At 39.4% G+C, this 26,728-nt stretch overlaps 1 protein-coding gene and 1 non-coding gene across 11 annotated transcripts in view; both read right to left on the bottom strand.

The window, feature by feature from the left end:
- The window catches only part of Clasp2 (cytoplasmic linker associated protein 2), a 209,233-nt gene that overhangs the window by 99,560 nt on the left and 82,945 nt on the right, over positions 1 to 26,728 (bottom strand). For 6 of the 10 annotated variants that reach the window (XM_042666378.1, XM_042666383.1, XM_042666381.1 and 3 more), the window contains 4 exons: positions 25,129 to 25,211; positions 23,425 to 23,517; positions 19,687 to 19,832; positions 2,367 to 2,502 (listed from right to left, as the gene is read on the bottom strand). In XM_042666378.1, coding sequence (XP_042522312.1) covers positions 2,367 to 2,502; positions 19,687 to 19,832; positions 23,425 to 23,517; positions 25,129 to 25,211 — 458 coding nt within the window. The remainder of the gene's footprint in view (positions 1 to 2,366; positions 2,503 to 19,686; positions 19,833 to 23,424; positions 23,518 to 25,128; positions 25,212 to 26,728) is intronic. The other 4 variants (XM_042666380.1, XM_042666385.1, XM_042666382.1 and 1 more) reach the window with 1 other exon arrangement.
- Positions 781 to 885, bottom strand: LOC122096159. Its single transcript, XR_006145253.1, has one exon. It is a non-coding gene; the product is annotated as a U6 spliceosomal RNA (small nuclear RNA).

Genomic DNA, 26,728 nt, shown 5'->3' with positions numbered 1-26,728 from the left:
GACACTAGTAACTTTTTTTTTCTAGTGAAGCAAACACTAAAAATTTCATTATAGATACTGTACAAAATGGCTACCTAAGTGTACATATTAGATGCCACAAATCTATTTGTCTTCTGAGCTAATGGTAAAGGTTGGGTTACCTAGGAAGCAAGTTCTGAGATGCAGCTTAGTGTGCAGAGAATTTATTATACCCTTGGGTATTTTTACCCATGGAAGGAAGAAAAAACAGAAGTAGGCAACTGAGGAAACCATGATGAGATCCAGTAAAGTTAAAATGGTTTTCAGAACAGCTCCAAGTTGGTCCAAGATACTTCCATATCAGTCAGTTTTTGGATATAAGCCATAGGAAAAAGGGGAAAGACCCTGGAAAAGGTAGTTCCCTTTAGCATAAAAATCCTTGAAGAGACTGTCTACAAATAGTGCTTCTTCCAGCATTGGAGATATAAAGGATTTTTTTTTCTTTTAAATGTTGGCTGTACTGGTACCAGGGTATTCTTACCACTTGAGTCACATTGCCAGCCCTTTTTGCTCTAGTTGTTTTATAGGTAGAGTTTGGAGTTTTTTGCTGAGGGCTGTCCTAGTCCTGAACTTCTTATCAATGCCTCCTGCGAAGCATGAAGCACAGGTGCACATCACATTGCTTGGCTCATTGAGTGACAGTCGGCCTCACTTTTTTGCCTGGGCTGTCCTTGAGCAGTGGTGTTCCTAAATGTCAGCCTCCAAAGTAGCTGCAATTTCATGTCCAAGCCACTGCACCTAGACTTATTTAAAAAATGTAGAACACTTTAGCAACACTTTATGAATCTGTGTCTCACCCTTTCACAGGGGCCAGGCTAATCTTTTATACCACTCCAATTTGAATATATGTGATACTGAAATGAACACAAGAAATAATCCGCTCAGCTTGGCCAAGTAGCTCATGGCAGTATGTGCAATGATAAAAATAACATAAAAAAAAGAGAAAACATAAAGTCCAAACAAGAATGGCCCAAAAGCAATTAAAAAATGGGATATGGGAATATAGCAACAAACACTGCTAAATGATAGGAACAGTTGAAAATTACTTGCTAAGTGTAATATAACCATTAAGGGAGCAAGAATGCATGAACAGGATAAAGATATACTTTTTAGGTGTTTATTTTTGCTTTGTTTTGATTTTTGGAGAGTCTTTCTATGTAGTCCAGGTTATTCTTGAACTTGATATCTTCCTGATTCAGTCTGGAATGCTAGGATTTGAGGAATGTATCACTACATCCATGAAAATATTCACTTGTTTTGGTGGTGGTCCTAGGGCTTGAACTCAGGGTCTAGGTGTTGTCTTTGAGCATTGTTGCTCAAAACTAGTGATCTATCATGTTAGAAAAGCTCCACTTCTGGCTTTTGATTATTATTTAGAAATAAGATTCTCGTGGACTTTCCTGCCTTGGTCTGGCTTTGAATCACTATCCTCAGATCTCACTCAGCCTCCTGAGGATTGCAAGTGTGCGCCACTAGCAGCCAGCTAAAATGTAAGAGCCAGTAAACAAAGGTTTTCTTCTTAACATTGACAAAGAGTAAGGAGCTTCTAAATTATGAAAATGAAATGGAATAGGCATGATGGACAGTGAATAATAAAAAAACTATTGTAATAGTAAAAATACTATTTCAATAGTCAAAAATTTGACAATAAAGCACAAACACAAACCATGTGTATGTTCAGTATTTACATTTTCTATTTAGTATTTACAATTTTGGGTGACTTATGGTTGTACTAGCATAGAATAGAAATTTGGAAACATATATGCTAGAAAAATGATAGAGAAACAGAATTTAAAGTGAGAGAATTTTTTTTTTTTTTGTCAGTCATGGGGCTTGAACTCAGAGTCTGAGCACTGTCCCTGAGCCTCTGTTCAAGACTAGCACTCTACCACTTGAGCCACAGCATCACTTCTGGTTTTTGAGTGGTTAATTGGAGATAACAGTTTCCTGGGGACTTTTCTGCCCAGGCTGGCTTCTAACCGAGATCCTCAGATCTCAGCTTCCTGAGTAGCTAGGATTACAGGTGTGAAACACTGGTGCCCTGCTGAGAATTTTTTTTTAAGGTGTAGGCATTGTCAAGATATTCATTATGAGAAATAATAAGATTTGTTGTTTTTATTGCTGCTTGTAATATTTGAGATTGTACACAGGATGCATTACTATATATATGGATATGAACTATATTGCATATTTAAGCGTATTTGCTTTATATTATCTACATGTAATATAATAATTATGTATTTTATTATCAGAAAAAAAGAAATAAAGTGATCTTTCTTCTTTGGAGCTTAATAAAATACTAATGATTTATGTAAATGCAATAGGAGAGTGAGGGAGGGGAAACCTACCCGAATGATGAATCTGATTGCTGCACATCCAGAAGTTGCCATGACTTTTGCACTATTGGGGACAAGATTAAAAAGTGTAGGTACAATGGCTTCAGCGCCATGATCAAACTTGTTTCCCAAAACTGTTGAAAGGTGGCTACAAAAGAAAACAAAAATATTTTTAATAGCTTTAATCTTAAATATAGATAAGATCATTTTCAATAAAGTATTTTTCCTGAAAGGGAAGTCCAAATACTATATGTTCTTTTCTTTTTCCTATTTATCTCTTTAGTTTTTCCTATTTATCTCTGATCAAACTATCAGCTCTAAATTAACATCAAGAAAAATATCAGATCTGTTTACCATGACTTTTGGTCTTGATTCATCAGATATTTCAATTTTGATGCCCAATAAAAGTTCAAAATATTTTATAATATAGTTCAAAATATTACTTGAATCAATGTTCCTTGAAGCATTCTCTATTTCTATTAGCGATACGTCTGTTTTTTCCACAAAATTAGCGCTTGACATTTTGGGGGTTGATCTCTAGTTGGACTTTTGTTTTTTGTTTTTGTCGATCGTGGGGCTTGAACTCTGGCCTTGGGCGCTGTCCCTTAGCTCTTCAGCTCAAGGCAAATACTCTGACGCTTGAGCTACTGCGCCATTTCTGGTTTTCTAGTGGTTTTACTGGAGGTAAGAGTTTCATGGACTTTCCTGCCAGGGATGGCTTTGAACCTCGATCCTCAGATTTCAGCCTCCTGAGTAGCTAGAATTATAGCCATGAGCCATTGGCACCCAGCCGTTGGATGGGTTTTTTAAGGACATCAATCTTTTCTTTTCAAATTTGCAGAAAAGCAACTAATCGAGACTTTATCTTAGTTAAAACACTCACAAAGTATGCTGTAGTCATTGGCAGTTCTAGCAATAATTGTAGTATTGGTCAATTTCAATATTTTTATATGGCATCTAATTTAAAATACATGGTTAGGCAAAGTACTGGTGGTTTATACCTATAATCCTAGCTACTTCAGGAGGCTGAGATTAGAAAGATCAAGGTTCAAAGCTATTCTGCACAGACAAGTCTAGAGACTCCATGTCCAAACAAAGAAAAAATTGACCTGGCAGTATGGCTTAAGTGGTAGCATGCCAGCCAAGTAAGCAAGGCCTGAAAGCTGAAGGCTTGCAGAGTTCAAACCCAGAAATGGCATAAACAAACAAAATAAAATACATGCTGCTTAAGAACTCTAAAAATTCAGGTTGTTCATTAAAAGAGGCACTCAGACTCAGACCTGTTTAACAGTGTCCAGTTATAAGGTCAGTTGTAAAATGCCTCAATTCACAGGTGAAAAACTCAAATCAAAATCAGGAAGATGTCTCTTATGTATGGATATTGTTGTCTTCCTCACAGAGTATGAATTTTGTTCTGGTAGGCCAGTAATATACCTAGAAGTCAGTTTGATTTTTATAAGCTTATTGGGAGAAATGGGGTCTAGAGTAGACTTGTATATTGGATCTGGTTTAGAACTATTCCTATATGTTGGTGGCCTTTCTGGGATCAAGTTAAGGATGATACAGAGTTATAAAATACTTCTCTTTTCTTAACTAACTTCCTTCCTTTCTTTCCCTCCCTTTCTTTCCCTTCCTTCCTTCTTTCTTCCCTCCCTCCCTCCCCCCCCAACTCTTTTCTTTCTTGTTCTGGGGCCTGAACTCTGGGCGCTGTCCCTCAGCTCTTCAGCTCAAGGCTAGCACTCTACCACCTGAGCCACAGCGCCACTTCCGGCTTTCTTCTTTTTGCTTACGTGGTGCTGAGGAATGGAACCCAGGGCCTCATGCATGCAAAGCAAGCACGCTACCACTGAGCCACCTTCCCAGCCCTATTTTCTTTTTTTTTTTTTATGTTGGTCCTGGGGCTTAAATTGAGGGCTGGGCACTGTCCCTGAGCTTTTTTGCTCAAGGCTAGTACTCTACCACTTGAGTCATAGCTCACCTTCCAGTTTTTTTTGGTGCTTAATTAGAGATAAGAGTCTCACTGACCTCTGCCTAGGTTGGCTTCAAAGCACAATCCTCAGATCTCAGCCTCCTGAACAGCTATGATTATAGGTGTGAGCTACCAGTGCCTGGCAAAATATTTCTTCTTTAAAAAAGAATCATACTGAGGACCCCAAGATGGTGCCGAAACAATAGGAAATCACCTTCTCTCTAACCAAATAGAGCATAGCGGTGTCCCAAGAGATGGAAACAGCAAAAAATTGAACAAACAGGGAGTCACAGAAACCGGAGAGGAAAAAGAAAAAAGCTCATATTGCATACAAAGATGGAAACTCGCCCCTCGCAGAAGCGCAGCCAAGCTGCTAAAAGCCATCCCCGGCCTGCCAGGGTTTCAGGATCACCAGCAGACTGCAGAACCAGACGTAGAAAACTCCTACAGCGGGACCTGGGCAGCACAGAGAGAGACTGAGACCAGAGACAAAGCACAGAGACACCAGACCCGGAGAGCTCCCAACAGCACCATGGCACAGCCCACAACTAGTCCCAGGATCAGTGAGCACCCGCTGCCGATCCCCCCAATAGGAGACCAGCACTGGTAGTGACCCACAGAACTTGACCTGCCCAAGAAGGAACATTACACTTCAAAGGGACAAAGAGGCCAGAGCCTTTCCCTCCCTCCTCCCCCCACTCCAGTAGGAGGCCACAGGGACTCATACTTGATAGGTGCTAGGACTGTGCGCTGCCCACAGCACTGGCTCTCAGGAGTGCACACACAGGGCAGCAGCTGGCGGGAACACCATTCGTCCCGGCCAGGATCTGCCAAGTGGGTGTGCCAGCGTTTCAAGCCCATTAGGAAGCACGACAGGTGGAAATGCAACTGGCACACCCCTACTGGGAGGCTCTGGCCCCTGGAGGGAGCTGTGGAAACTACTGCCCTGTCTACAATTGCGATTTGTGTGAGTGCCCGACAGTAGGCGGGGCATGCACATGGGCTTCAGACGAGGCGCTCCAAGCTGCGGACCAAACCTTCTGAAGCCAACGACCACCCCAGACACCTGAATTTAACTGATTACAATCCCCACTGCAGACTGGACAGAGTTTCTTTCAGCCAGCCCGGGGCTGAGTGCGCCCACAGTCACCAGCCGGCCTGGGGACCCAGGTTGGGTGGGTGACCCAGTGTGAGCCAACCCAGAGTCAAGCGAAGGCTGCCACCTGTCGACCAAAAGCAGGCAGACCACTAATGTGTAAGTCACAATGAAAATTACAAGATTCATGAACAGTCAAGACAGCAAACCAATCCCAAAAGCCAACAGCAATCTGGGAAAGAACTCCAGTGATAGTGAAGAAGAAATGAAGGACAAAGACCAATTAAAGAGATGATGGCAGAAATGACCAAAGGAATAAAAGGTGAAGTCCATGAATTCAAAAAAGAAATGCAGACAAAAATAGACATGATAAACACCTCATTAAAAGATGAAATCAAAACTTTAAGAACCGATATAGGAACCATAAATGATTCAATTTTCGAAATACAAACCACAATGGAATAATAACAGAATAAATGAGATGGAAAACAGAGTATCAGGAGTTGAAGATTATAAAATAGAGGAGCTGCAGAAGAAAGTCACAGATATGCGGGGAAAAACAACAGAATTTACCAAAGGGAAGTCCAAGAACTGGTAATCTTTGTATAACTAGGGTCAGTAAGGGGAGGAATACCAGAAGAGAGGGATGCAACACTTATTCAATGAGATTATTACTGAAAATTACCCCAATCTTAAAAGAGAAAATCTTGGGGGGTGGGAGGGGTGGTAAGGGGAAACAAAGGAGGAGGCAACAATGCTTGATAAGAAATGCACTCATTACCTTGCCCATGTAATCCCTCTGTACGGTATTTTCATAATAAAAAAAAAAGGGGAAAATCTTATTCACATAACAGAAGCATACAGTATACCTACTAAACAGGATCCTAGAAGAAACATGTCTAGACATATCATAGTAAAGACACTAGACCTGAATTGCAAAGAGCTGATTTTAAATGCTGAAAAATCAAAGAAGGAGCTATACTACAATGGAAAGAAAAGCACAATCACTGTGGACCTGTCCACATAAACCCTCAATACAAGGAGAGCCTGGAAAGGTACCATCCAAGTCCTGAAAACCAACATGCCAACCCAAACTGGTATATTCAGCCTTGAAACTAGAATTCACATTCAATGGAGAAATTAAAACTTTTAATAACAAAGAAAAATTCAAGGAATTCATGAACAATAAGCCAGCACTACAAAAATATATATTAAAAGGAGGAATACAATCTGAAGAAAACAATCAAGATCAGGGCACCTCATCATATAGAAATCATTAGGAGATCAATTTAGTAGGCACAGAAAAAGGAAAGGAGCAAATGGCAGGAAACATAACACATTTCTCTATAATAACCATAAACATTAATAGACTCAATTCACCAATCAAAAGAAAACAAACCACACAATAGATCAGAAGACAAGATGCATCCATTTGTTTCTCCAAGAGACGCATATCACAACCAAAGATAAAAAACTCCCAGTAAAGGGATGGAAGACCTTCCATGCAAATGTACCCAGCAAAAAGGCAGGGGTCGCCAATTTGATATCTGACAGAATAGACTTCTCATTAAAATCAGTACAAAATGACAAGAAGGTCACTACATATTAATACAGACAACAATCCAAGAAGAGGGTATCACCATCATCAATTTATATTCACCAAACAATGGAGCACTTAATATGTTAAACAAGTACTCTCAGACTGACAAAACAAGATAGACTCAAATACAATAGTAGTGGGAGACTTTTAATACCACATTCTCACCAAAGGACAGGTCAACCAAACAGAGGATAAGCAAAGTAGCCTCTGAACTAAATATCCCAGATGGACTTAACAGACATCTACAGAGTTTTCCACCCAACAATGACCCAATAAACATTCTTCTCAGCAGCCCCTGGAACTTTCTCCAAAATAGATCATATCATAGAATTTAAGCAAATACAAGAGGATTGACATAATCCCTTATATTCTATCCGACCAGAGTGGAACCAAATCAGTTCTCAACAACAAAGCACACTGCAGAAATTACTCAAATATATGGAGGCTGAACAGTACACTACCGAATAACACCTGGGTCACAGAACAAATTCAAGAAGAAATTAGTAAGTTCCTACAATTCAATTCAATGAAAATATATCTCTGGGACACAGCAAAAGCAGTCCTGAGGGGCAAGTTCATTGCTCTGAGTACACATATCAAGGAATTCATGAACAATACGCCAGCACTACAAAAAATATATTAAATATATTTACTTGAGTAAATAACCTCATGATGCAACTAAAACTGTTAGAAAAGCAAGAAAAAATTGAACTTAAAGTTACTAGATGAAACAAGATAAACAAGGTTAAGTGCAGAAATTAGTGAAATAGAGATTTTTTTTGGAGGGGAGGGGTCTGGTCGTGGGGCCTTGAACTCTGGGCCTGGGCCCTGTCCCTCAGCTCTTCAGCTCAAGGCTAGCGCTCTACCACTTGAGCCACAACGCCACTTCTGGCTTTTTCCTTTTTGCTTATGTGGCGCTGAGGAATCGAACCCAGGGCCTCAGGCATGCAAGGCAAGCACTCTACCACTGAGCCACCTTCCCAGCCCCGTGAAATAGAGATTTTAAAAACTATAAATAAAATTAACGAAACAAAAGGCTGGGTTTTTTTTGAAAAAATAATAAAACTGACAGATCCCTTGGAAGATTAACAAAAGAAAGAGAGGAGACCCAAATCAGTAAGATCAGGGATGCCACAGGAAAAATTACAACAAACATCCAAGGCAGCTAAATGATCATAAAGAATTATTTCCAGAATCTATACTCAATAAAGAAGGAAAACCTAGCAGAAATGGACAAATTTCTAAAGAAATACAAATTGCCCAACTGAACCAAGAAGATATAAATCAACTAAATAAACCAATAACATACAATGAGATAGAGGAAGCAATCAGAAATCTTCCAATAAGGAAAAGCCCAGGCCCACATGGATTCACCACAAAATTCTGTAAGACTTTTATTTTTTTTATTTTTTATTTTTTTTGAGTCCGGTCATGGGGCCTTAACTCTTGGCCTGGGTACTGTCCCTCAGCTCTTCAGCTCAAGGCTAGTGCTCTACCACTTGAGCCACAGCGCCACTTCCAGCTTTTTCTTTTTGCTTATGTGGTGCTGAGGAATCGAACCCAGGGCCTTAAGCATTCAAGGCGAGTGCTCTACCACTGAGCCAACTTCTCAGCCCATCTGTAACTTTTAAAGAGGAACTAATACTCATAATCAAGCTCTTCCATGAAATAGAAGCAGAGGAAGCAATTCCAAACTCATTCTATGAAGCAATATCACAGTCACCCTAAAACCAGGCAAAGATCCAACCAAAAGAGAACTACAGACCAGTGTCTCAGATGAATACAGATGAAAAGCTCAATAAAACATTAGTCAACAGAATCCAGAAAAAAAAATTGGGGGGGGGGGGGGTCTAGTCGTGGGGCCTGAACTCTGGGCCTGAGCGCTGTCCCTCAGCTCTTCAGTTCAAGGCTAGCACTCTACCACTTGAGCCACAGCGCCACTTCAGGCTTTATTTTTTCTGCTTATGTGGTGCTGAGGAATCAAACCCAGGGCCTCATGCATGCAAGGCAAGCGCTCTACCACTGAGCCACCTTCCCAGCCCCAGAAAAAAAAAAATTTTAAACTCATACATGATGACCAAGTAGGCTTCACTCCACAGATGCAAGGCTGGTTTACCATATACAAATCAATAAATGTAATTCACCATGTTAACAGAGCCAAGGTCAAAACCACATGGTTATCTCAATGAGCAGAAACAGCTTTTGACAAAATAGAAGATTCAGTCATGTTAAAAGCTCTGAAGAGAATAGGAATAAAAGGAACATTCTTTAAGCCAGTAATAGCCATATATGACAGACCAAGAGCCAATATCATACTAAATGAAGAAAAGCTAAAACCATTTCCCCTAAAATCAAGAACAAGGCAAAGATGCCCACTCTCTCTACTCCTTTTCAATATAATCCTGGAATCTTTAGCCAGAGCAATAAGGCAAGGAAAGGACATTAAAGGGATCCACATAGGGAAAGAAGAAACTATACCTATTTTCATATGACTTATACCTGAACAACCCAAAAAACTCCACTCCTAAACTCCAAGAACTTATAAGCCACTTTGGCAAAGTAGCAGGATACAAAATGAACCAACAAAAATCAGTTGCCTTTCTGTACACCAACAATGTACAAGCACAAAGGGAAGTCAGGAAAACAACCCCATTCGTACTAGCTTCAAAAAGAATACAAAATCTAGGAATTAACCTAACCAAAGATGTAAAGGGCCTATTTAGTAAAAACTATAAAAATCTAAAGAAAGAAATCAAAGAGGATATCAGGAAATGAAAGGCCTTCCATCTTCATGGACAGGTAGAATCAATATTGTGAAAATGGCCATACTGCTAAAAATGATATACAAATTCAACACAATCCCCATAAAAAATCCCAATGAAGTGCTTTACTGAAACAGAACAATCCAAAAATTCATATGGAACAACAAAAGACCTAGAATAGCCAAAACAATTCTAGACAAAAGAAAGAATGCGGGAGGGATCACGATACTGGATTTCAAGCTCTACTATAGAGTCATAATAACAGACAGCTTGGTATTGGCACAAAAAGAGACCCGAAGACCAAAGGAACAGAATAGAAGACTGAGAAATAAAACCGCATACATACAGTCAGTTGATATTTGACAAAGGAGCCAGAGAGGAAGGGGGGACCAAGATGGCGACAGGGCAGTAGGGAAACGCCACAGCTCCCTCCAACCAAAAAGAGAGTTCGAGTTCCAACGCTTAATCTCCCCAAGAGACCGACAACAACAAAAAGACGAACACTCAGAGAAAAACCAGAGGTGGAAAATAACAAAAAAAAGAAAGAGAGGAAAAGAAGAATTTCAGAACAGAGAAGAGTGAAGACCCCTCCCCCAACCTTTACTGGCCGCGCGGAGTGCGCCAAGCCGCCGGCCAGCTGGCCCGGCGGGGGCTGCCGGAGCCACAGAGACACAGGGGGCTGCTTGCAGATCACCAGGTACCGGATTGCAGAACAGCGGATCGCCAGGAACAGAGAAACCTACCAGCCGGGAGTCTCCACGAGGATCCCATCCCCACCCCTCACTCTCCACCAGAGCGGAGAGGCTCCATCCCGCCAAAGCCGCCTGGCACCAGCAGCCGACAAAGGGACCTGTCAGCAGACCACCTGCCCAATCGTGATCGCAACGACCCGGCGGGGGCCGCCCAACCCAGCCCGCAACCACCCCAACTGAACTCGGATTGCAACAACAACTGACAACCTACACCACACAGAAACAACCAGCTCCAGGGTGAGTACCCCACAGGGGACAGTGTATCCCTCAAGGGAGACCAGAGCTGGAGGGAATCCCCAGACCCTGACCTAGACTCCCTACCCCAACACCCGGACCACAGGACCCACTAAAACTGGGAACTGTTCGAGAGCTCCACCAGCCGGTGGAGCACACTCTGCTGGCCAGGCCAGAGCAAGAGCGCCCCTGGAAGGGAGCTTAAATGCCCAAGCCAGGAACAGCGCCCCTGGGTCAAGACTACCAACAGTAGAAGAAATTTGAACTGTGTCCTCCAGGCTGCATACCTAGGTGGTATACACATCAGCACAGGCCTAACGAGAGAGCTCCAGGCTGGGGCCGGAACCAGGCCCGGGGATCCGGCGCCTGAACAACACAACCAACTCCTCCCAACTGAAGTAAAAAGCTGAGCATATGCCTCAACACAGGGGAGAAAACCAGGAAACAACACTCCCCGGGAAGCACACCTGTGACAACAAAAGACCTGGAGGCTCAAGACAAGAGAAGCCCAAACCCCACCAAAACTCCACCCATATACCCTAGGCTGGGAATTGGCCAACACAGGCTGCCAGCACCTGATAGTAAGCAGGAGCTCAGGCTGATAAGGCGGCTCAGCAATAGAGTGATAGTCTTGGATGTATGAGGCCCTGGATCTGATTCCTCAGCATCACAAAAGCAAAAAGGGTCAGAAGTGGTGCTGTGGCTCAAATGGTAGGGTGCCAGCCTTGAGCTGAAGAGCTGAGGGACAGCACCCAAACCTAGAGTTCAAGCCCACAACCAGCCCAAAACAAACAAAAACACATCAGGAGCCCATAGCAGACTCCAGTATTTGGGAGAGTGCATCCAGAGCATCTGATCTTCCCAAGAGCACCCGTAGGAGCAAACACAAGCAGTCTAGGCTGCTCAACCCTTCCAAAGGTGGGAATTGCCAGAAATCTACAGCAGAGAGCTGAGAATCCTAAGTAAGTCAGAATAGCAGCTGGAAATAGGCTCCCAACAGAACCCAGATCAGGCACAGACTCTCTCTACCAATACAGAATCAGCAACCAAGCAAAGACAGAGACACCAAAACAAAATTGAAGAGCAGTCTCCTGAACCCCCATGCGAAAATCACAGAGAAAAATCACAAGGTTTACCACCACCCAGGACAGCAAGCTCACCTCAAAAGCCAGCAGCCACGCAGGGGAGAGCCCCAGTGGGAGCAAAGCAGGAATGGAAGACAAAAGCTACATCCAAGGGTTGCTGGAGGCAATGACTCAAGAAATAAAGCGAGAAATGGATCAGAAATTGAAAGAGCACAAGGATGAACTATCAAAAGAGATACAGGATATCAAACAAAAGTTGGATGCAAAAATAGAAGCTGCACAAACCTCAGTAAGAAGTGAGATAAACGCCAAATTAGAGGTAATGCATACTGATATCACCTCATTGAGAGGTGAGATCAGTACTCTGAGAACCAACATTGAATCCATAAAGGGATCCATTTCCTCCATGCAAACCACAATAGAAGCCACGGTCAACAGAGTGAATGAAATGGAAGGTAGAGTGTCAGATACAGAAGACAGAATACACCAACTGGACCAAAAAGTGACAGATATGGAAAAATCACTCAAATTAAACCAAAGGGAAATTCAAGAGCAAGCAGATAATGCTAAAAAGTTTAACCTTCGCATAATCGGAGTGGACGAAGGTGAGGAATTCCAGAGCAAGGGAATGCAACACCTATTTAACAAGATAATCAATGAAAATTTTCCCCACCTCAAAAACGACCATCTTAACTACATCACAAAAGCTTATCGAACACCCAACAAGCAAGATCCCAGGAGAAACACTTCTAGGCACATAATAGTAACAATGATGGATCTGAATAATAAGGAAACAATCCTGCATGCAGCAAAAATGAAGGAGGAGCTATACTACAACGGGAAAAAAATTAGAATCACTGCAGATCTCTCCACACAAACAATGAATGCAAGAAAAGCCTGGGAAAGCACCATACGAGCCCTGAGAGCCAATAACTGCCAACCCAGACTGATATACCCGGCAAAGCTAGCATTCACATTCGATGGAGAACTGAAAACTTTTAATAGCAAAGAAAAACTAAATGAATACATAAACATTAAGCCAGCATTACAAAGAATTCTAAGAGGGGGGACACAACCTGAAGAAAGCAACCAGGAACTGGGACCTGCCCCAAACAGGCATTACTCAAAGTCTAACTGAGCAAGCACAGGAGGAAAGGAAAGAAGAAAAACTTAGGAAAACGGAATGGCAGGGACAACAATGCATCTCTCTATACTTTCTCTGAATATAAATGGGCTGAAATCGCCAATTAAAAGAAAACGAACTGAGGACTGGATCAGAAAACAAGACCCATCCATCTGTTGCCTTCAGGAGACCCACCTCTCAGCCAAACATACAAACAAACTCAGAGTGAAGGGCTGGAAAAGGATCTACCAATCAAATGCCCCCAGTAAGAAAGCAGGTGTAGCTATCCTGATATCTGACAAAATAAACTTTTCATTAAAATCAGTACAGAAAGACAAGGACAGACACTACATATTAATAAAGGGAACAATCCAAGAGGAGGATATAACCATCATCAACTTATATGCCCCAAATATCGGTGCACCCAGATATGTCAAACAAATGCTCTCAAACTTACAGAATAAAATAGATCCCAATACGATAATACTAGGAGACTTTAACACGCCACTCTCACCAAAGGACAGGTCTACCAACCAGAGGATTGGCAAAGAAGCTAACGAATTAAGTGAGGCCATACTTCAAGCGGAATTAACTGACATCTACCGAGTATTTCACCCTAAAACAACACAGTACACATTCTTCTCAGCAGCTCATGGAACTTTCTCCAAAATAGACCATATCATAGTTCATGCAAGGAACTTGAGCAAATACAAAGGGATCGACATAATCCCCTGTATCTTATCTGACCACAGTGGAATCAAGCTAGCTCTCAATAACAAAGCATACCGCAGAAATTTCTCTAATACATGGAAATTGAACAGCACACTCCTTAACAAGGCCTGGGTAACAGAAGAGATCAAAGAAATAAAGCATTTCCTACAACTCAATGAAAATGAAAACACCTCACAAAGAAACTTGTGGGACACAGCAAAAGCAGTCCTGAGGGGCAAATTTATTGCCCTCAGTGCCCACATCAAGAGAATGGAGACAGACCAAGTAAATAATCTCATGTTGCAACTAAAACAGCTAGAAAAACAAGAAAAAATGGGACTTAAAGCTACTAGACGAAGCCAGATAACCAAATTAAGAGCAGAGATTAACCAATTAGAAAATCAGAAAACCATAACCAAAATAAACCAAACAAAAAGCTGGTTCTTTGAAAAAATAAACAAAATTGATGGCCTGTTGGCAAGATTAATTAAAAAAAGAAGAGAGGAAACCCATATTAATAGGATTAGGGATGCCACCGGAAACATCACAACAGGTACCCAAGATATCCAAACAATTCTAACAGACTACTTTCAAAAGCTATACTCTCTAAAGGAAGAAAATCTGGCAGAAATGGATGCATTTTTAGAGAAATACAAGTTACCCAAACTGAGCAAAGAAGAAGTTAACCAATTAAATAAGCCAATATCCTATAATGAGATACAGGAAGCTATCAAAAGTCTTCCAACAAAAAAAAGCCCAGGACCAGATGGATTCACAGCAGAATTCTATAAGACCTTTAAACAAGAACTAATACCCATACTCCTCAAGCTCTTCAGAGAAACAGAGAAGGAGGGAGCTATCCCAAACTCATTCTACGAAGCCAATATCACACTCATCCCCAAACCAGGCAAAGACCCAACCAAAAAGGAGAATTACAGGCCAATTTCCTTGATGAACACAGATGCAAAGATCCTTAACAAGATTCTAGCTAACAGAATCCAGAAACACATAAAAAAAATAATACACTATGATCAGGTAGGCTTCATCCCAGAGACACAGGGATGGCTTAACATACGTAAGTCAATAAATGTAATCCAACATATCAACAGAGCCAAGGTCAAGAATCACATGATTATCGCCACAGATGCAGAAAAAGCCTTTGATAAAATTCAATATTCATTCATGCTAAAAGCTCTGGAGAAAATAGGAATAGAAGGAACATTTCTTTTTTTTTTTTTTTAATTTTATTTTATTTTATTTGAGAACATACTGTACAGAGGGGTTACAATTACATGGGCAGGATAATGCATACATTTCTTACCAAGCATTGCAGCCTCCTCCTTTGTTTACCCTTCACCTCCCTTCCCAGCCTCCCCCCTCCCCACCACCCAATCATACCCCCCTCCCCCCCCCCCCACACCGACATTGTAAAGCTGGTTTTGACATGACATTTTGTACTTCTCATTGTTGCAACAGGTCCACCTGAATCCTTAAACGACTTGTTTGTCCCCATCTCCTCCACATGTTATACTGACATCAAATATAGTGAAAGCGGGGGTTATACTGTGGGGGAGGGACATACAAAGCAACAAAGAAATAACATCTAAAAACAATAAAAGCCATTTATGACAGACCAATAGCCAATATTATACTTAATGGGGAAAAGCTACAACCAATCCTCCTAAAATCAGGAACAAGGCAAGGATGCCCACTGTCTCCACTCCTCTTCAACATAGTCCTAGAACCCTTAGCCAAGGCAATAAGGCAAGAAAAAGACATTAAAGGGATCCGCATAGGGAAAGAAGTTAAACTATCCCTTTTTGCAGACGACATGATACTATACCTCCACGATCCCAAAAACTCCATCCCCAAACTTTTAGAAATCATAAGTCACTTCGGCAAAATAGCAGGATACAAAATAAACCCACAAAAATCAGTTGCCTTCCTATACACTGATAACGCACAGGAAGAGAGGGAAATAAAGGGAGCAACCCCATTCACAATAACCTCCCAAAAAATAAAATATTTAGGAATTAACCTAACCAAAGATGTAAAAGAACTATTTAATGAGAACTATAAAAAGTTAAAGAAAGAAATTGCAGAAGACACTAGGAAATGGAAAGACCTCCCATGCTCCTGGATAGGCCGACTTAATATAGTAAAGATGGTAATACTTCCAAAACTAATATACAAATTCAATGCAATTCCTATAAAAATCCCAATGACGTACATCACTGAAATACAGAAAACAGTCCAAAAATTTATATGGAACAACAAAAGACCTAGAATAGCCAAAACAATTCTAGGGGATAAAGACAATATGGGAGGGCTATCCATGCCGAACTTCAAACTCTACTACAGAGCTATAATCACAAAGACAGCATGGTACTGGCACAAAAACAGACCCGAAGACCAATGGAACAGAATAGAAGATCCAGAAATAAATCCATAGGCCTACAGCCAGCTGATATTTGACAAAGGAGCCAAAGACATACAATGGAAGAAACACAGCCTCTTCAACCGCTGGTGCTGGGAAAACTGGGCAGCCACATGCAGAAAACTAAAAGTGGACCCCAGCCTATCACCATGCACCAACATCAACTCAAAATGGATTAAAGACCTTAACATTAAACCTGAATCTCTGAAACTACTGCAGGACAGAGTAGGAGAGACACTTGAACTAATAGGCACAGGAAGGAACTTCCTGAACAGAGTCCCAGGGTCACAACAAGTTGGAGAGAGACTCGACAAATGGGACTACCTTAAAATAAAAAGCTTCTGCACAGCTAAATCTATCGCAACTAAGCTAGAAAGACAAACAACTAATTGGGAAAAAATATTTACCAGCAATATATCAGACAAGGGGTTAACATCCTGTATATACAGGGAACTCAAGAAACTAATCCCTCCCAAACCTAACAAACCAATTACTAAATGGGCAAGGGAACTAAAGAGGGACTTCTCAAATGAAGAAATAAAAATGGCAAAGAAACACATGAGGAAATGTTCATCATCCCTGGTGGTGAAGGAAATGCAAATAAAGACAACCCTGAGATACCACCTTACCCCAGTCAGAATGTCCCACATCCACAAATCAGCCAACGACAAATGCTGGAGGGTTGTGGAGAAACAGGAACCCTATTACACTGCTGGTGGGAATGTACACTTATACAACCACTTTGGAAAGCAGTCTGGAGGGTCCTTAGAAAGCTAAAGATTGACCTCCCTTACGACCCAGTCACACCACTTCTAGGCATCTACCCTGAACAACAGGAACCAATATACAAGGACACGTGCACCTCCATGTTTATTGCAGCACTGTTCACAATAGCTAGGATATGGAAACAACCTAGATGCCCCACCACAGATGAATGGATCCAAAAATTGTGGTATCTATACACAATGGAATATTATGCAGCCATTAGAAATGACAAAATAATGGCATTTGCAGGGAAATGGATGGAGCTAGAAGGAATCATGCTGAGCGAGGTAAGCCAAGAACGAAGAGACAAACGGTACATGGTCTCCCTGATAAGTGGATGCTAAATCCAAAATGTTAGGTGATACGACAAAACTAACAGGACTTAAGAAACAAAGAACTCCCGCTCATCTGGCTGAACCACTACTAAATATCCCCATGCTGCTGATCACAAATATGGTATATAACATGTGAACACTGTTATATATTACAGACTGTGATAGACAATTTGCTCCAGGAAAGTTAGAATGAACTTGTGACTTTGAAATTATGTAATCACTTAATCACAATCAAAAAAAAAAAAAGAACCTCGGGGAAGGGAGGGAGGGAGGGGATGGTAGGGGGAAAACAATGGAGGGGATAACAATGTTCAAGAGGAAGTGTACTCATTACCTCACTCATGTAACTGTAACCCTCTGTATAATATCTTTACAGTGAAAAAAAAAAAAAAAAAAAAAAACAAAGGAGCCAGAGACATAGAGTGGAAGAAGCATAGCCTCTTCAACTATTGGTGCTGGGAAAACTGGGCAACCACATGCAGAAAACTAAAAATGGACCCCAGCCTGTCACCATTCACTAATATCAAGTCAATGGATTAAAGACCTTAACATCAAACCTGAATCTCTGAAGCTACTGAAGGACAGAGTAGTAGAGACACTTATAGGCACAGGCAGGAGCTTCCTGAACAGAATCCCAGGGGCACAATAGATCGAAGAGAGACTTGACAAATTTCTGCACAGCTAAAGACATAGCTACCAAACTAGAAAGACAGCCAACCAATTGGGAAAAGATATTTACCAGCAATATATTAGACAAAGGCCTAATATCCATTATATACAGGGAGCTCAAGAAACTAATCCCTCCCAAATCTAACAAACCAATCACTAAATATGTAAGGCAGCTAGAGAGGCTTCTCAGAAGAGGTAAAAATGGCAAAGAAACATGAGAAAATATTCGACATTCCTGGCCATAGAGGAAATGCAAATAAAAACAATTCTGAGATACCATCTTACTCCAGTCAGAATGGCCTATATTCTGAATTCAGACGACAACAAATGCTGGCAGAGGATACACTGCTGGTGGTAATGTAAACTAATACAACCACTCTGGAAAGCAGTCTGGATGTTCCTCAGAAAACTAAACATAGAAATACCCTATGACCCAGCCATACCACTCCTAGGCATGCATCTACCTTGAGCAACAGGAACTAGGATACAAAGACACATGCACCTTCATGTTCATTGCTGCACTGCTCAGAATAGCCAAGATATGGAAACAACCCAGATGCCCCACTACAGATGAATGGATCAAAAAATTGTGCTACCTACGTACAATGGAATCTTACAGAGCCATCAGAAAGAACAAAATGGCATTTGCAGGGAAATGGATAGAACTAGAACAAATCATGTTTAGCGAGGTAAGCCAAGATCAGAGAGACAAACGGTACATGGTCTCCCTGATATGTGGATATTAGATTCAAAACGCAACAAGATAGGACAAAGTAAACAGGATTCAAGAAACTTATACACAGTAAAACCAAAAGAGGTCAGTCTTGGGAGAATAACACCAAATTGTAATACCCAAGCACCTTTTCATATGTGTATAAAATAATATACAGACTGAAAAGAACCCCAAAGACAAGGAAACGAAGAATCTCTTCTTAATATGTCCTATTGTTTTTGGATGAGTGTATATTCTTTACCCCACATATGGTATATACATGTGCATATCTGAGGGAAGTTGGGAGAAGGGCACAGAATCAGTGGAAAACAGGTGAAAAAATACAGCAGAGGGACCTATCAGCTGTACTGGACATGGATGAAACTGAACTAAGCAATTCAAGGGTGGTAATGGGAGGAAGGGAATGAAAGAGAAAGAGGGAACAGCTGATGGTAGGCAAAAGGAAAGAAATGCACATATCACCCAATTTGGAAGAAATACTTTTATTATTAAAGTTCATAGAGTTCATAAACTTTGCAGATTAACATGATGATGATTATCATTGTAAGGTTAAAATGTGTTTGTGACTTTAGCTAAGTATAACTATGCCACAGTATTGTGAAATTTATGTAGTCACTTAATCTCAATAAAGAAATGTTTTGAAAATAAGAATAATCATGAAGGTAGGCACATGTGGCGCATGCCTATAATCCTAGCTACTCAGAAGGCTGAGACCTGAGAATTACAGTTCAAGTTCAGCCCAGGTAGGAAAGTTTGTAAGCCTATTATTTCTAATTAGCCACCAAAAAGCCAGAAGTGAAGCCGTGGCTCAAGTGGTAGAGTGTTAGCCTTGAGCAAAAAAGCTCAAGGACAGTGCCCAGGTCCTGAGTTCAAGCCAAGGACTGGTATGCATGCATGCATGTGCGTGCATACACACAAACAAATCATAAGTATTAAATCCTTATGTATAAGAAAAATAATTTTGGGGGGTTATTGTGCTATTGCTTTACCTAATAAGCAATGAATCAATGAGTACTAAATTCATTCACTAAAAAATACCCAGCCAAAACGAATATACTTACGCCACAGTAATACAAGCTTCCCGGACCACCTGGGATCTAAGGTCCTTAGCTGATAGTTTAAGTGCTCCATCCAACAAGCGCAAATGTTGGAAAAAGCAATCATACTGTGCAGCTCCAGCAACAAGCAGTGATCGGATTTTCTTAAGCTAAAAGAAAAAGAATTTTTAATATTTAAATAAAAGGTGGCAGGACAAAAAAAAAACACGCTACCTGAACTATACCATTAGTGTTTTTAAAAGTGAAATGTATGTTTCATTTTATTTACATAAGCATATTTGGACACTTAAAGAATATAAATGTACCTTGTAAATAAACATAAAAACAAAATGCCTTCTGGAAAAGAACATTATAGATTTAGTATTATGTAGGTATAAATATAAGTACAGTTTGCAGTCATTGAGTAGTCTTTTTAAAATTAGGTAAAACATAGTTTTTATTTATTTATTTATTGTTGGTGGTGGGGCTTGAACTCTGGCTCTTCAGCTCAAGGCTAGCACTCTACCACTTGAGCCACAGCACCACTCCTGGTTTTCAGGAGGTTAATTGGAGATAAGAGTCTCACGGACCTTCCTGCCTAGGCTGGCTTTGAATTGTGATCCTCAGATATCAGCCTCCTGAGTAGCTACGATTACAGGTGTGAGCCACCAGTGCCCAGCTAAAACACAAAACTGAAAGTCTCTCTTGCTTTTTTTTTTTTTTTTAAATTGCAGTACTAAAAGTCAAAAACAGGGCCTCATTCATGTCAGGCAAGCTCTACTTTGAGACTGCATATTAAGCTACATTCCCAGCCCAGATAGCCTTTTCTTTAAATAGCCACATTTGAAAATTTTATTCATTCATAAGCAAGTGTATAAAATAAAAAAGACTCACCATCAAGCTATCATCATGTCTATATCATACTCTGTGAAGGAAATAGTTTTTTTGTAGACTTTCAGCATTACACTTTAGAAGTAGACTACTATGTCTTTTAAGCATAAATACCAGCTATATATAATAAACTTTCATAATTCAACAGAGAAACATATAGGTACATATCTAAGCTTACAGATATACAGAAACTAAAAGTTTACTTATCTTAACCATTATTATGTTTAATCTCAGATTTAACTCAGAGATTTCCTAAATTTTAGAATATCTTTTAAAACCAGATGAATTAAACATGTCAGTGGAAAAAATTACTATAGATATTAGAAAAAAATGTAAAAGAATAGTTCTATAATCTTGGGGTATAGACAAGTGAAAAATTATAAGTAGAACAGAATTTTCAAAAGAGATCTAAACAAAATTAAAAAAAATCATAATGGGGTAGAGAAAAATACCTGTAACACATGATATTGTATAGTAAATGTCAATAAAATAAGAAAAAAGAGAATCCAATAACTAAATCCATCAAATGGTAAACAATCTAGGAAATTACACATAATCTAAGGAATAAATATATTATCTAATATGCTATCACTAAATATTAAGTACCTGACATCTATAATTAGGTGTACTGAATGGATATTTGTTAAGTGAAAAAAGCAAATTACGTATCTATATGATCTCATTTGTTTCTATAAAGATATGATAGTTATCTTTTTATCTTGTTATATATGTTTGAATACATATACATAGAAAAAAGTACACACTAAAACCAGTTCTTATTTCTAGGGGAAATTCAAAGTAAAACAAAAGAGCTTCAAGTATAAAGTTTATGTTTTATGCTGACAACAATTAATCTGCACTGCTTCTCTAGAGAGGTACTTCTAGAGATACCTGGACAAAGATCTTCCTGTAGCTGGGTACTGGTGGCTCATGTCTGTACTCCTAGCTACTCAGGAGGTTGAGATATGAGGATCTCATTCAAAGCCAGCCTGGGCAGGAAAGTCTGGGAGACTCTTATCTCCAACTAACCACCAGACAACCTGAAGTGGCCCTGTGGCTCAAGTGGTAGAGTGCTTGCCTTGAGCTGAAGAGCTTAGGGACAGTGCCCAGGCTCAGAGTTCAAGCCCTACGAGACAGACAGACAGACACACACACAGGCTCAGAGTTCAAGCCCTACGAGACAGACAGACAGACAGACACACACACACACACACACACACACACACACAGATCTTCCTGTATTAGACTTGTCTCAGAACTGAAAAAAGAGTATGAACCACATTTAAAGCAATATTTGGAGTAACACTGCCTCTATTAAAGACATTATTGAAGCCAGCTTATGCTTATAATCTCAGCTATACCAGAGGTAGAGAATGGGAGGATCATGGTTTGATGGCAGCCAAGGTAAAAACAACAAGCTGGGCATGAGTGTACTTCAGTAGTCCAGCTACCAAACCATAGGGAGGAGGGCTACAGTCCTGAGTTAGTCTTAGGCAAAAGTGATATCCCCAAAAATAAACTAAAAGCAAAACAGGCTGGTTGGTGTGACTCAACTATTAGTCCCATCAAAAAACAAAATTTTTTAAAAAAACACTTAAACATTTTAAAGTATTCAGATTTTGTAACAAGAAGTAGGTGAAAGATGATCTGTGCATAGTTATTTGTTCAAAGACCTGTTTGACTTAATTAATACTAATGGAGACTTATTTTTTCATGATCATCTAGATGAAGATCTCTGGGAACAAAAAGAAATCTTTAACTGGAACCCCTTCTCTGGATACTCAGGGCCTGAATGCTAGTTCTTTTGCTCAAGGGTAGCACTCTACCACTTGCACCACAGTTCTACTTCTGGCTTTTTTGGGTAGTTTAATGGAGATAAGAGTCTCATGAACTTTCCTGTCTGGGCTGACTTTGAACTGTGATCCTCAAATCTCAGCTTCCTGAATATCTAGGATTATAGGCATAAGCTACTGGTGCCCAGTGCCTTCTTTGGATCCTAGAGTACTCTGAGGTACTCATTTAGTACATGTAATCCAGTTGTGTAAATTTGATGAATCTGTAAAATTTAAATTAAGATATATGGTGTATTGTTAATACAAAATTTAAAAGTTTATAAAAATTTCATCAAAGAAAAAAAATAAAATAAAAAATAAAAACAAAAATTTCATCAAAGAATTTAAGGTATTCTTAACTTGAGGAAATGCAATCTTTTAAAAAAATCATTGGTGATAATATTGATCACATTCATTGGAACAACAACAACAACAACAACAACAAAAAACCCTAGATAAATGGACATACTCTTTTACTACTTGGAAGACAATGAGCCTGTAAGAAAAGGAATTGCTACTCCAACAAATCTCCCATGACTTGAAGTTGGTGTTGAGAAGCAACCATGCAGAAGAGTTCTAGAACTCATACTTTCTTGGTCAGTCAACAAACTCTTCAAGTAAAAAGTGGGTGGGGCTGGGAAGGTGACTCAGTGGCAGAGCGCTTGCCTTGCATACATGAGGCCCTGGGTTCAATTCCTCAGCACCACATAAGCAAAAAGAAAAAGAAAAAAGCTTGAAGTGGCGCTGTGGCTCAAGTGGTAGAGTGCTAGCCTTGAGCTGAGGAGCTGAGGGACAGTGCCCAGGCCCAGAGTTCAGGTCCCAGAAATGCCCCCCCCCCAAAAAAAAAGTGGGTTAGGTAGTAAAAATGAGAAAAATGTAACCTAAACCAGAAAATATCTATCAGATCAATGCATCTTCCAGAAAGAAATTACTGTCACTCAAATACTCTATTATATTGGTAACTACCATACTTTCTATGTGTTTAAAAGAAACTCTAGAAAGAAGAAATGAGGAATGAGAAAATTAAAAAAGCACTTACTGCATTGGCACGCTGATCCCAGTCATGTTTGTCATCTGACAGTATTTCCCTGATTTTATTTAATGTTTCTTCAAGTTCTCGACTAGAATAAATCTTAAAGAAAACATTAAGAATTTTAATGGTATTTCTTGCCATAAATAACAAAATAATGTTTAAAATAACCTTTTATATAGTAAGTCTATTTCCCACTGTAGGTCCATTTAAAAAATAAAGATAATAAAGTAAGTGGTTTTCATTTATTCTTTTTCCTTGTTACCCCTTTTGCACTCAAAGACATGTTTTAAGTTAGTTTTTCTCTTCTTCTAATGAGTGTAGCCAGGATATCCACTACATGATTTGTTTCCTTTTTAAGTAGATAGGTATTATTATTCCTTCATGAATTTCAGAAATATTCACATCAACTATGCTGGACATTAGGAAGACTATGGTGAGCAAAAATAGACATAAAATATTTTGTCTGCCTATGGACCTTATAATCTACAATCTGAAACACTTAGCAATTGATCAAATGATATAAAATATGAAATTACAAATAGGTTAAGTACCACAAAGGAGAATGAAAGGGCCATAAAAATCTACATATAATAGAAAGTTTGCCCTAGTCTGGAGAGTCAAACTTAGATTTATAGCTAAAAGAGAAGGCAGCATATAAAGGGATTTGGTATTCTGTAGAGTGACTAGCATGTGCAAAGGCTCATAGTTCTAGCTACTAGAAAAGCTAAGGGAGGGTTGAGGTTCTAAGTAAGCCAGGGAAGAAAAGTTGAGAGGTTCCAGCATCCATTTACCATTAAAATGCTAGACAGGCAACCACCAGAAAACTGGAAATGTTGCTGTGGCTTGAAGTGGTAGAGCAATAGCTTTGAGTGAAAAAACACAGGGATAGCATCTAAGCCCTGAGTTCAAGCCCCAGGACTGACCAAAAAAACAAACAACAATAAAAATCAGTGTGAAAAGAACATTTAAACATTCAAACCGCAATCATGTCCATTATAATAACAGAAAAAAACAACTGTGAGAGCAAAACTGAGGAAATGAGATTTATCTTACTCTCTTGTAAGAGTGTGGTACAAGAATTCTAGGGTAAAATCTAGTCACACTTAAAGATTATAACCATGCAATTCTACTCTTATGTTTATGTTCTAAAGAAACTCCTGGAAATAAGAACATGTGTAAAAAAATGATTGTAACATACAATCTAATTTATCTTTTGAACAAAAAGGATAAATTGAGGTCTGTTCATATAAAAGACTCCCATTTATCAATCCAAATGAATGAAATAGGATTACAAATTTTACATTGTGGAAAAATACTAAAACAATACCGAAAAGTCAGACTGTATGAATGTTATGTACAATCTAAAATGTATGTGTGTTTTTAAGACAATGAAATAGTATTTTTATTTGCAAATATGTTTATTCAGTATTTCTATGTGAATAAGTTTCAAAGTTCTATTGTCAGCCAACCTTCATTCTCTAGGATCAAAATGTGGACTTTTAAGTTAGTTGGATATTGACATGAAATGTGACTCAGCACTACGGATTCAATTTTACTTAAGTTATAATTATCTGAAAATCCGACTATACCAATAAATATAGCTTGGTAACAAGTCATATATCACTTATATAATATCTTAAGGAAAAAAGAATTTAAAAAAAGATAAAACAAATGATATGCACAGGTACACAGGTACACAGGCAGCCTTACCTGAATAGAAGGGACATCTGTAAAAGCTTTTATAAAATCATCTTCATCAACGGCTCCAGCCCCTCCTTCTTTAGAAGCACCTGCTAATCAGAAGGAAATTAATTCAGAAAAGATGGAAGAATCTTAAATGCACATAAGTGGCAGAAGCCAATCTGAAAAAGTTAAACCTACACAATTTCAGCAATACAGCATTGTATAAAAAGCATAATTATAAAGAGAGTAAAAAAAACAACAATGTGGTTATCAGGATTTTACAGGAATGTGAAGATGAATAGAAAGAAGCTGCATTTATGAATTTTGACACTAAAACTATTCTATGACTCAATGGTAGCTGCATGTCATTTTACATTTTCAAAACCAGTATAAAAATGTAACATCAATAGTGAACTCTGAGCCCAGCACTGGTGGCTTATACCTATAATTCTAGCTACTGGAGAGGGTGAGATTTAAGAATCACAGTTTGAAGTCAGCTTGGGGAGACAACTTGTCACACCGCTATCTACAATTAACCAGCAAAAAGCTAGGAAGTGTGGCTCAGAGGGTAGAATACCAATTTGGAGAAGTGAGGAGGGGTGAAGCAAAGAAGAAAGGCCCAGAATTCAAGCTTCAGTACAAGACGGAGGGGGAAGACAGTGAACCTTAAGGAAATGGGTGTGCTGTGGTGATGGTTGCCTCAATATAATCCACTGATTTTAGCACAAGTACCACCAGGCAGGAAGGGAAGTTGTGGAAGGGCAACCAGAAATAGGTGGGAACTGTTTTAGTATATGCTCTGTTTTGTTGTGCGCCTAAAACTGCTCTTAAGAAGAACATGTGCTACATGAAAGGGATTCATATAGGGAAAGAAGAAGTCAAACTACCTCTATTTGCCAATGACATGATCTTATATTTAAAGGACCCAAGAGGCTCTATCCCCAACCTCCTAGAGCTGGGATCAATAACTTTGGCAAAGTAGCAGGATACAAAATCAATCCACCAAAATCAGTAGATCAACAATGTACAATCAGAGAGAGAAATCAGGAAAACAATTCCATTTGCAATAGCCTCAAAAACTTTATGAATAAATCTAACCAAGGAAGCAAAAGCTTTCTATAGTGAAATCTATAAAAATCTTAAGAAATTGAAAACAACATCAAGAAATGCAAAGACCTCCCATGTTCTTGGCTAGATAGAATTAATATTGTGAAAATGTCCATACAGCAGACTCTACATGGAAAATGAACTCTGTATTATGTGGGCAGGAACAGGATAGGGAAACTGGGGGTGATATTGTCAAAAAATGTACAAAGGAAGGGGTGATATTGTCAAAAAATGTACTCATTACCTGATTTATGAAATGGTAACCACTTTGCACAACACCTTAATAATAACAATAAAATTATATTTTTAAAAATTTTGTTAAAAACAAATTATAGTACAATATTGAAGAAGGTGATGGACAAAAAAATAGGAAATTTACTTTTAAGGGTTTTTTAAATTGGTACTAAGGTCAATGTGAAGAATGTAACACTTTGGGTGTTTTTTTTTGGTTCTGGTCCTGGGACTTGAAATCTAAGGCCTGAGCACTCTCCCTGAGCTTTTCTGCTCAAAAGCTAGTGCT

Source organism: Dipodomys spectabilis, unplaced genomic scaffold, assembly GCF_019054845.1.
Source record: "Dipodomys spectabilis isolate Male_0828 unplaced genomic scaffold, ASM1905484v1 ptg000365l, whole genome shotgun sequence".
NCBI classification, from domain to species: domain Eukaryota; kingdom Metazoa; phylum Chordata; class Mammalia; order Rodentia; family Heteromyidae; genus Dipodomys; species Dipodomys spectabilis.
Note: the sequence above shows the minus strand (reverse complement) of the source record. Positions and strands in the feature narration are given on the sequence as shown.